The 12,543-nt window shown below is 39.3% G+C and overlaps 1 protein-coding gene across 1 annotated transcript; it reads left to right on the top strand.

Annotated features, from left to right (window-relative positions):
- On the top strand, positions 1 to 1,183 carry LOC131303666 (cold shock protein 1-like). The gene has a single exon (XM_058330641.1). The coding sequence runs from the start codon at positions 119 to 121 to the stop codon at positions 902 to 904; it is 786 nt and encodes a 261-aa protein (XP_058186624.1). The 5' UTR covers positions 1 to 118; the 3' UTR covers positions 905 to 1,183.
- Positions 1,184 to 12,543: the final 11,360 nt, after the last annotated feature.

Genomic DNA, 12,543 nt, shown 5'->3' with positions numbered 1-12,543 from the left:
CCAGGTGTATGCCACTACCTAACTCCATCTATAAATACACCCCCATTGCCGTAGGGTTGGAAGTCTCTCTCTCTCTCTGATCACTCCGCCGAGAAGAGAACACAACGAATCTTCAACAATGGCGGAAGAAGAAGAGATCCCTAAATCACGAGGCACCGTAAAGTGGTTCCACGACCACAAGGGCTACGGCTTCATCACCCCCGACGACGGCGGCGAGGACCTCTTCGTCCACCACTCCTCCATCCAATCCAACGGGTTCCGCACCCTCCGCGTCGGCCAGCTCGTCGAGTTCCACATCGCCCTCGAACAAGAACGCACCAAGGCCGTCCACGTCACCGGTCCCGACGGATCTCCCCTCGACAACAAGACCCCTAACGGCGGTAATAGACGCCGTGATAGTAACAACGGTGGTGGGTGCTACAACTGCGGGGAAAGCGGACACTTGGCGAGGGAATGTCGCCGCCCCGTTGCGAGTGGTGGTGGTGGAGATAGGGGCTGTTTTAATTGCGTGGAGAGTGGACACGTGGCCAGGGAATGTCGCCGTCCCGTGGCGAGTGACGGTGGTGGAGATGGGGGTTGTTATACCTGCGGCGATTACGGACACATGGCGAGAGACTGCAACCGCAGCGGCCGCGGTGGTGGTGGAGATGGGGGTTGTTATAACTGTGGTGATTATGGACACGTGGCAAGGGACTGCAATCGCGGCCGCGGTGGTTTTAATGGTAATGGTGGTGGCGATGTTGAGTGTTATACTTGCGGGGGGCAAGGACACATAGCCAGGGAGTGCCCTAGTGGGCGGAGAAAAAGCGGCGGCGGCGGCAGTGGTGGTGGTGGAAGGGGGTGCTATAACTGTGGGGAACAAGGGCACTTTGCTAGAGAATGCCCTAATCCCTCAGCAGCTTGATGATATGAAAAAGAGTGAAGCTCTCTCTTTTTCTCGACTTTTCTTTTGATATACTCCACCTTTATCTGCTAGTAGTATTTTTTCTTTTATACGTTATCGTTTTATTTTATTTTGGCAGCGATCCACTGTTAGTGAAGCCTATTTTCCCTGTTGGTTAGACATGCATTGATGGTGGTTCGGTTATTGATCTAGGGTTTTTACTTCGTTTTATGATCAAACTCGGGATGATGTTATTGGATTTTCTTCAAGTGTTTATATTATCAAGTTTATTGGATTTAATGTGACCTGATGGTTTTTTGCTGCTACGATCTTTAAACCAGATTTGGGTTTATGGCTCTGTGATCAATTAATTAGCCTTCAGTGTGTTTGCTTCAATGTTGCATGGACACGTTAGCGTTCAGTGTGTTTGCTCCAATATCATGCTTTGCTCGGAGGAATAGCATGTCTATGCCGTTCATCCTCTTCTTTTCCTTGCCCATGACTGGATTCTTCCAATTTCATAAAACTCTTTTGACCAAGTCTTTTTGGCTTCTCTGTGAACATCTTTTCTTAAGGGATTAAAGAGGGCTTCTCTAACCGGTGGAAAATTGTGGGTGTTCAGTGTTATTTTTTGGCTTCGCTTTGAAGTTTTGGTTTTGCTTTGAATCCTTTGGTAATGCAATGATGACTTCCTCTAAGAGTGTCCATAAGATAGCTGACGGCTTCCATACGTAGTTCTATCCAGCAGTGTAAGGAATCTGTGTAAAATCCGAAGTGGCCTTCCCTCATGCCTGTGCTTCTTAATTTGAAGTTTGGCATAACGTGAAAATCGAAGTGGTAATTAAGTTGTGCATTGCTTGACTACCTTTGAGTTTAATCACTAACCAAACCAAACCGAGCCTTAAGTTACAATCAATTGGGGTCTGCTACATGAATATGTTTTCTCCATTGAGCTCTGTCAAGGGGATTGTGTTACGTGATATCAAACAAACCTAGATCCTTTCGAACTATTGCGTCTATAGTCTTGGATTTAATCATAAGCTTAATTAATCTTCTTTAAGTTGCTACACCATAGAACTAAGGGGATTCATACAGATTTTGGCTGATGGATCGAGCAGGAGTACCCAAGTTGGTTGCAGAGGTGTAGTATCTGACATCAGTATCAAAGTGGTCATCGATTTAATTTCACTTAATCTTTCTACTTAGGGTTTTCTTTCGTATAAAAGAAGAGTCAATTAACAGAGAGTGTACCTGCCCTTCATAATAGAGGCTTGCCTTTGGAGTTTCGAACTGAAAACTGATGGTATTGATTAATGTGTAGTGTAGTGACTGGTGAGGCTATCTTAATCCTGTTCTTAGCCTGAATTCAGATTAGGTTTCCCTTCTCAAGCTTGCTCTTGTAGTCTGTTTAGGGTCTCTCGAACCTCTTTCATACGGGCGCTGGTGCTTCAACCTGGTATCTGATAATGAATGTCCTCTCACGGTGTGATGGTTTCTCCTTTATCTACTGCCATTGTGCTGGATATCATTCATTGCGCAGGAATATCATAGTCCCACAACACCTACTTTTCCTGCCATTGTCTTCATATAATAATCTCCACAAGGTTAGAAAGACCTCCGATCTCTTCTTGCATGGAACTCAACCAATCTAGACTCTCTAGATTATAGTAGTTTTAAGGCACTTGAAGGCTATGTAATGCCTGGAAATACACATTGTGCAATGCAGAATTGGAAAACAAAGTACTGATGGAAAAGAATTCTACAAATTATGTTCACTTAAATTGGGTATGTGGAACTTCAATGTGTTTGTGTCGATAATTATTAGTTCAGTCAATGGAATTTGAGGTGACTGGTGGATTGTGGATGCTGGTGTCGGAATCAAGGATTCGATTCTGCATGGTGAGAGTTGAAACAATGTCTACAGGGACTGAGTGGCTTCTTGGTGGATTAATTTGAGTTCATTTAGTTAACGATTTGAAAGTGTGGTGGTTTTGCCTAGACAGGTCTGAGTTATTTCAACTTTTCCACACACCTGAGCTATAACTCGTTACTTTGGTATTGAATGTTGATTTTGAATTCTGTCACTTCTTGATAACGCATATACCCTGCTAATTAGTGGATACAAGCTGTAATAGGGGATTATGAGTCATTGGTGAATTAATTTCTATTGTAGCTGTAAAGTGCCAATGATCTCCTAGAGCAACTGTTCTGCAGTGTTGTCCTTATGCTGCAATCATGTGAGGCTAGAATCAGGCCAGTATGGATTTGTTTTTTCCCCTTTTTTGATCGCCGAAACTGCCATGAAGGCTACAAAGAAACATCCGATCTCAAAATTCAGAAAAGGGACCCTGGGGAAGCCGAAACCCAGTTCTGGGGAAGGGAAACTTCGTGCTATTTTGTTGGCTGAACGACATACCCATCTAAATGGCAAGTCATTCAACTGAGCAAATTCCAATCTGGACTCATTGCTTTTAATTACTTCTTCCTATTCTAGTTCTGGTATCGAGAACTTAACCTGAAATGCTGCTGCTGTTTTTTTTTTTTTTTTTCCGAAACACCCCCTCTGTTGGTTTGCGAATACTTGTGAATATGGCGTGGTTCATGGTGTGATTTATGAGGTTCCTCTAACTACATTCATTTTGGAGACAACTTGTGAGTCCAACATTTCCTGGTTTTTTTTTCTCTCTTCCTAACAGCAGTGTAGAGTTGAAACTTACGATCACACTTCTGCATAATCAAGGCTTTTTTGGTCTCTTTCTTCGTATTATGTTTCAGTAAAACTTTTCGTTATGAACTTCGTCTCTTAAGATGGTATTTTAAAGTCGAAAACCGTTGTCAATTTTGTGCCCCTGGTGGTTCTTTTTGTGAAGCACAGTCTCACATCGCTTGAGTATCAAAGTAATATGAAGAATATAAATGTAAGGGCACCCTCACTTCTTCAAAAGCTAGTTTTTGGAGTCGAGTTCCTGCACGCAGCAGGTGCTGCCGAGTGAGCACGTTAGGCGTGAGGGAGGGTGTGAAGCGAAGTCTCACATCGCTTGGGTACCAAAGTAATATGAAGAATATAAATGTGAAGGCACTTGCTTCAAAAGTTTGCTCTTGGAGTTGAGTTTTATCCAAGACCGTGTAACACTTTTATAGTCAGTCTTGTTTTTTGGTGCGAGGTGCTTCTGGGATTTCAGAACTACCTATTTACAGAACTTATCTATTGCCACGTCGTTCAAATGAAAAGAAAGAGCTGTTTTTTTCTTTTTTGCCGATCGATAGAAGATATCAAAATTAAAAAGTACTACAAATCTGGGACACTACATCAATTATGAGAGTTCATGAGACAACTAAGTCCAATAATTCAACCAATACAAGAGATAAGCCCATGCTTATTTGGGGCTCCTCATTTTTAGCCTTTTTTGAGGCCCATAGCCCATGCTTCCTTTGCTTCCCTTGTAAGCTAGTTCTGCCACCAAGCTAACACTCCACTTGCCATAAACAAATTAAGTTACTAGCGTTCAACTTGCAATCCACCTAGTAATTTTTTTTTTTTGTGCTCCAATAAGAAAAATTAAGCTTAAATATACTTGAATTTTATTTATTTTTACATTTAAGTAATTCATTGCTTCGCTCAATTATAAGTTTATAACTTGTGGTTGTTTAATTTCATTGGCATCTTTATATACTACAAAGACCAAGCTAAAAAGCTAATACTACTTGATTTGCTAAATGTTGTTTTTCTGATGTAATAATTCAGCACTGCTAAAATGCTGGTCTTCACAAATCTTTTTTTTTTTTTGAAGGCAAAAAATTTTCATTAATCTTGAATTTGTTACAAGATTAATAGAGCAAGGAAACGACATCCATGTTCGAAGAACACTTCAGTCCAATCCGAGACCCAAAACCTACGATTGAAAAGAAACCAATCGAATGGCACCCATATGGAACAAGCCCATTTACAAAGGCTGTAGCCCAAACACCCTTTGTGGATCTAAAACCCATATCATTATAGATTCAGCACATGGAAAGCCTAAAAGCCCAAATCAAAAAAATCCAGCACAATATATGGGCCAAGCCCAGTCCAAGAGAACCGGGCCCAGCCCAAACACCACTTGTATTAGCAGTAGCAAACAGAGATGCGCTCCACACGCATCCTCGTTGATCATCACTGGAATCGTATCCATTTCCGCCATGTTTTGGCTACAGTACCATAACTAAACGTCCCCTGAGTCTCAGTTTCTGGCCACAAATGGAGGTCTTCAACTCGCTATGTTTTTCCCAATAATTCATGGTAGCTACTGTACTATCTAGTCCAGCCTACGCTCCCCTTGATTAACTATCAACCTGGCATTTGCTCTTTCAAATCGTAAAGGGATTATTGGTGTGGAATGATTTCTATCGCGGACTGGACATGAGATTAGAAGGTCAAGACTACACCGTTTGTACACGACGGCATGCATTTCTGATGCCCCAATTGGTATTTGCCCTGTGAGGGGCAGTGATTTTGTTTGGTGAAGATTGAACAAAACAAATAGAGCAAAGATCATTAGACCAGACATTGAGATGTTCAGTGCAGGCATACTGGACATCAATTCGTGTTTTATAAAGTACAACCAAGCCACTTTCACCGTTGTTGTGCGTTTTCTGTTCACTGTAGTCCAGGGTTATGTTTTGGAGCTTTTTGGTGCATGTTTTCGGGAGTTTGTTCCACTGTTTTTGATGTCCGGATTTCTATAATTTGATCCTTCTGATCTACTATCTAACGACAATGGCTATGACATTGAATCTCAAAATAAGAGTACAGTCATGGAATAATAAAACATGAGCAAGATTTTGAGGGTCTGATTTGGGTAACCAACACTTGTTAGTGCCATCCATATAAGTTGAATTGTGCATTTTTCTTGTACATCATATATATGGCAAATGCTGCCACATTTGGGTTGCTTGAAATTCAGCTTCTTAGATGACAATGAATCACCAATATTTCATTGAACCAACACCTATGACCTATGCAAGATTCTAATGTGTGGTTGGCCGGACGGCCCAAACTGATCGATAATAAGGAAATATGTAATTCTGAAGCTTTATCGGACTAATATTGAACACTATAAGGAATATGTAAGTCTGAAGCTTCATCGGACTAATATTGAGCACTAGTATTGGACTAATATCGAGCACTAGTGGCCTAGATTTTGAGATTAGGTGGGGGGGGTTGGTTTTTTGCCCAATACAGCTTGTGTACTCCTCGACTAATTCTGGAGCCCTGAAATTAATGGAAGCGGGGGGGACAGCAGCGTGCTGCTGGGCCCACTTTCAGGGCCCACTCCGGTCTTGCTCCGATGATCGGAATCGTTCACTTTGTAGAGCTCGTCGAGTAGAACAACTAGGAAAAAAATCTGCTTAATTGGATATCATTAAGTGCCTAATCGGAGCCCATATAACTCTCGGTCCATGGGTTACAGTGGATTTGATCCAATGTTTTGGATCCATTCTTTTCAAGATAAAAAAGTCCCGATCCGGCACTTAATGATATCCAATTAAGCTGATATTTTTTATAGTTGTTCTACTCGACGAGCTCTACAAAGTGAACGATTTCGATCATCGGAGTGAAATCGGAGTGGGCCCGAAAGTGGGCCCAGCAGCACGCTGCTGTCCCCAAGGGGACAGCAGCCTCCCCACGTCCGAAATTAATAGCCGGAAAAATCCTCCAGTGGCCCCAAAATTTGGAATGTTTAGCTTTCATGAGATTCAAACATACGACCTCATGAAGAACAATTATTTATTTATTTTCTCATGTTTATTTGACCAAACCCTATTGAATTAGGGTGTTTGAAAGAGTTTTAAGAGAGTTCTGCCTCATTTATGGACAGCCTCCAAGGTCATGAAACTCCAACAAAACGAATATGGATTTCTACTGTGCAAGATTCTAGTCAGGTGTGATTGGTCGAATCGATAGTGAAAAAACATGCAATTTAGGTCTTTGAGGTCTCAGACCGAATATCCAATGATACTTATTTTACTACTATGTTTAAGATTGCAAAAGCTCTAGAAACACAACTATTCTGGCATAAATTATATTCGAAACCGTTGAATGTGTGTGGGCCGATGTGCATCAAACTGATTCGAACACAATTGTGTTTGAAGTCATTGCTCTTAAAATTGAGGCGGCCCGTAACAGGAAAGTCCTGTTAAGCAAAATGGACTAATAATGGACACCACTTGTGAAAATTAGCGAACTATTAATACTACCTCCCCGTAATTGTAAATAATAGGAGTAATTATGATATTTTTGTTATTCAACGGATACAGAATTTCTATGCAGGTTATTGCATGAAAACACCAAAATGTGATTCCTAAAGAATTCGTAACCCTATCCGATGATTTAGTTCGTAAACCAACAAGCCCCGAACGAAGATCAAGCAGAAGGGCACGTTCATTGATTGCACTAACCTCTAAATCCGGCTCCTCTCTAGATCGTAGAGAAAATTGAACCGGTCCTGTTTTGCATGTAATTTGGACACATCCTGGGCTCAATTTGATGTTCGAAACCAATCAGTTGTAGAGCTTGTTGAGAAGCTCATCCGTGCAAAAATTCACGTAAATCGATAGCAATCGACAGATGTTCACGTAAATTGAACGGGACTGTTTTTTCCCGAGTAACCGGAGAGGATCTGGTTGCTTAACTTCTTGACGAAGATAAACAAATCTGGAAAGTCAAGTTTATGTAGACCACCACAACTCCACTACAGACAGTAGAATTATCAAATTTTGCAGGATAAAAAGGCCTTAATTTTCAGAATAATGAAAAATTATACTGCTGATCAAAAGCCATCAATTTGTTTTACTAGCTACGTCCAACTAGATAGATAGACAAAAACCATCTTGGTAGAAACAATTGATTAGTGTTCGATTCTTGGGTCAGATTGCAAGAAACAAATTTTTTGTGAATCACATAGTCCCAGAATGGATGGTTTGCCTTTAGCCGGACAGGAAAATAAATTAGTTGAGTTGCACGTAAACGGGCCCGGAGACACCTGTCCGTCGAAAAAAGAAAAGGGACAAGACAAAAACTATTCTAACTATCCTTGCCTGCCTTCAATCAGCTACTCTGTTTTCATTCGTATGTGTTGTAAGACTTAGCTTTTTTTTTCTTCTTTTTTTTAGCATCCTTTTGAGTGCTGTGGAGATGAAGATAGCGATAAGAAAGTTCAAAAAATATAAAAATCATTCTAACATCAGCTTCTCGATCTCTTCCTTTTTTTTCTTTTCCTTGTTCCCCAACAATTCCTAGCTAGGACCAAGCAGAGAGCGTTCACATGGATTTTTAGTTTGTCCAAACCATCTTGGTAGAAACCTTGGAATCAATGCAAGACTAATGTACCAATTTTGGGAGTGTTAAACTTTATCTTACGTAATCAAGAAGTCACTCTGCTTATTGTCAATTAATTTTATATTGAACGCTTTGAAAAATCTCGCATGATATCAGAGTGTCTTGGGTGGTCACACTCACAAAGTCAAGATTGTCAAGTCTCGGCTTGAGTCGATTTCTACACCTCCCACGTGCTGTCGGACTGCACGTGAGGGGAACTGTTAGAATTTATCCACGTCGCTCATATGAGCACCCAAACTTGGGTAATAGGATCTAGAAATTAGGCCATATACATATTGTCAATTGATATTTGGATTGGACGCCTCCAATAGTATGATACAATTGTCCGTACAGACGATCAAATACCCATTTGACAGGTAGCCACAGTTGAACATCCCATAGTGGGTGGGTACCTCGTTGGTCACAGCCATGGGGAAGCTACATTGGTCACCCCTTCCCATCTTTTCACTTAACAAAAAAGATCAAATACCCATTTCAATTCGGCTACCAATTAATCTTCTTTTCCCTCATTCTGCTTCCTTCTCCACAAGAATTTGAACTGAAAGACTAGTTTATCTCTTTTTTATTATCAACAAAGAAGGGTTTCCATACCATTAAAAATGATACTAGTTTATCTCTGTTCCCTTCATACATTGATGCTTTCCGTTGTTATTTGAACTCTTATATTGTTAATTGTCTATAACTCTCACAATTTTTGTCAGTTTATTCTCTAATTAAACCCATGATAAAGAAAACTTTGTTAATCTTAGTGATATTGGAAGTACTAGGGGCGGCACAAGCACTAGGCCATTAATGCTAGTGCCTAGGGCATGTATGTGTATGTGTGTATACTCCAATTCTTTAATTGCTAAAAAGTATTTCAATTGATTTAAAAAAAAAGTCCCATTTAGGTAAAAAGGCTCCTTAAATAATAGTTTTTTTTTTGTCATGATTGATAGTTCTATAAAATTGATCTCTCATGCATATTTAATATTATATGCAAAATAATAGGATTGTATGTGCTAGAGACTAATTATCATGAGCCATAACTTTATAATTTGCATATAAAAAAATAAAAAAAGGGAGGGGGGCGGGGGGGTCAAATTAAAACGTTTAATATCAATACTTGAACTCTTAAAGGCCTCACAATAAAATTTTTGCCTTAGACCTCCAAATAGGTAGGCTGCCCCAGGGAAGTACTTCCATAATGTTTAATTCATTTGCTTTTGCTGAATTCCTTCATACTTCCATAATGTTTAATTCATTTGCTTTTGCTGAATTCCTTCATACATGGAGGCAGAAAGATAAAACCTTAATACAATAAATTAAGAAGTCAAAATCAAAATTAACTTGCCATTTATGCATGATGAGGTGTAGCTTTATTTATTTGCCATGTCTGAATGATGTGTTATTACAAAAAGAAGGGATGAAGTAGAAAGGCAATTGGCTTCTAATACGTGGACTTAACAAGTAATTAGCTTTCAAAAATCAGTATTAGTACGTGGTTAGTGTAATGTAGAGGACAAGTTATTATTACTAGATAAAAAGGCACTTTTTCAAACACCATATCTTGATAAGGGGAAGAAGCAATTGAAAAGGGCCATTCCACATCACTTGGCCCCCTCCTCCATGCTTGCTTCCAACTCAGATTCCTTTCCCTTTTTGACCTCCTTTTTCCATTGTTTCTACTAGGATTGTCGTCCTTCTTCCCACTTCTACATTGTACCCAACCTTTTTTTTTTTTTTACTAATTACAACTACCACTCTTACATGTTTAACAAATACTACCGAGAGGCCTTTGGCCTAACGGCATCCTAACTCCTAAGTGTACTTAGGTGCTAGCTAGGAGATTAGAGGTCAGGAGTTCAACTCCTTTTTCTATGTGTAAATCTAATTATTAATCTAACAATACTTACTTCTATGGACGTCATTGCTAAAACACTTTCGACAAAATCTTGCTTTTTGTCTCTCCACTTTTACGAATGCCAGAGCAAAATGTCATGCGTATTGTCCAATGCATATCCTGATTTCCATCGACACTCTAAACATAAGATGGACAACAGGATGACATTATTGTCATTTGACGTTAACTGCAGCGGGACGACATTCACAATTCAAAATGGAGGTGCCGGTGAGAGGGATTTTCGTAAAAATATAAGGCGGTAGGTGTAATTAACTCCTACTTTTTGTTATTCTTCTTCCTCATGATTTACTGTATCTTCAGGAGTCCTTTCTATCATTAATCACATAATACAAGACTTTTGCCTTGGGAAAAAACAAGTTATTCATTGGAAGCAAAAAGCTTAATTAAGAAACGAGGAGGATTCTCCAAGCCTTTTGAGAAAGAATATATGTCTCTTTACTATCAAATGGAAATGCAATAGTGGTGGGTGACACAAATCTCTCTTTAATAAAGGAGGAGGACAAGAGAATGCAAAGGAGAAAATGGAAAAGGGTGAGATGATGGTGCTCATGATGATGCTGTCCTTGCTTCTTAGAAAGCAAAAGTGAAAATCTCTTATCCACATGTTTCTTTACACCACATATTAGGCATCATTTTGGACCCCCCAAAATGTTGATGGGAGTATATATAACAAAAGCTAATATAGTGATTGATTTTCACACCCTTTTTTTTTTTAATTCATGTGGAATTGTATATATGTATTTGGTTTGTTCAAGTTCTCATACATGAAAGAGTAGTGTAGTAAATTCGCATAAACTAGAAAGGAAAAAAAGGGGGAGATTTAGTGAAAGGTCCACTGTAGACATTTCATAAGCCCACAAGTTCATCGAATAGTTTTGTAAAGCCACAAGTCCACACAACCTAAATCTTAGAGTACCCTATGAAAGTGCCTAAAATTCTAAATCCTATGAAAATGCTTAAACCACTAAAACTCTATAATAGGAAAGTGCACTCTAAAACCCTATAAAAGTGTCTAAACACCAGGATATCCTGCGCTAGGGTAAACTATCCTACCCTAGAGTACCCTATCCTATAATAAAAAAAGTGCACCATAAAATCTTATGAAAGTACCTGAACCATAGGGTACCCGGCCCTACTCTAGGGTTCCCTAAAATGGACTTGAGACCTTATAAAATTAATAGGTGGACTTGTGAGCTTATGAAGTTCACATAATGGACCTAAGACTAATTTTCTAAAAAAAAAAGAGTGAAGTGTGAAAATTAAACATAGAAGAGAAGAGCTTGATAATAATGTTCTCTCTCCATTTTAAGTAGGGGTGCAAACGAGTCGAACCAAACTTTCGGAGGTTCGAGCTCGGCTCTCGATTAAAATTCATTGAGCTTGATTAGTAATTTAGAATTCGAGCTCGGTTCTCGAGTACTGAACGAGCTTAGCCTTCACTAACGAGCCAAGCCACGGCTAACACGATCTCGGTTCTTTTACTAGACGAGCCAAAAATTCTGTTCATGCTCGGCTCGCTTACTAAATGACGTCCCGAACTGAGTCAAGTCCTTAACGAGCCGAGGTAATGGCAAACAGCCAGATTCTTTTGCAGCAAGATCATTTTATGCATGTCTTTTTACTTGCGATTTTAACTCGTATTAGAGCAGAGAGAAGGAGAAGTCCTTATCTATTTTTGAGACATTGATCCTATCAATATGGAACAATTAAACTGGTCGTTGTAAACTGATTAATTTGAAAGGTGAACATCTCATTAATTTTCATATTATGGATACTAAATGCTTGAAAATGTTAATGTAAGCCAACCTACGTACACAAATCTTTTGTTCAAGTAAGTGAAATCCAATTCCAATCCAGTTGTGTAGGAAGATTGAGCATTTGCAGACACAATCTCGGGGTCTAATTCGTAATTTTACTTATCTTGTCTCTAAAATTATTACGGAGTATTTCTTATCTTATAGAATCCAAGATAGTGAAAATTCATTTTTCACTATCTTTTTATCCATTTGCACTCTTTTTTTCTTTTCTTTTTTTTATCTTTATTTACGTGAACCTTTAAAAATACCCTTACGCGCTGATTAAGCTCTTCAGTCATGAAGGGCAATTTGGTAGGAGTAGCTTCATGTTAATGATGACAAATCAAAAGAGTGCAAGTGGATAAACAGGTAGTGCAAAAACCATTTCCGCTCAATTTATACACAATTATGGCTCTGTTTGTTTGGGCGTAAAATATTTTCCGGTAAAATGTTTTACCTATTTTTCTAATGTTTGGTTGTGTAAAAAAATAAGAAAAACATTTTACATGTAAAACATTTTTCATTAATTGGATGAAAATGACTTACCCTTAAATTTTTCGTAACTTATTTTCCAAAATGAACC

The sequence above is a fragment of the Rhododendron vialii genome, chromosome 10a, assembly GCF_030253575.1.
Source record: "Rhododendron vialii isolate Sample 1 chromosome 10a, ASM3025357v1".
NCBI classification, from domain to species: Eukaryota; Viridiplantae; Streptophyta; class Magnoliopsida; order Ericales; family Ericaceae; genus Rhododendron; species Rhododendron vialii.
Note: the sequence above shows the minus strand (reverse complement) of the source record. Positions and strands in the feature narration are given on the sequence as shown.

Coding starts and splice junctions, on each gene's coding strand:
- LOC131303666 (XM_058330641.1), top strand. CDS start 119: ATGGCGGAAGAAGAAGAGATCCCTAAATCACGAGGCACCGTAAAGTGG.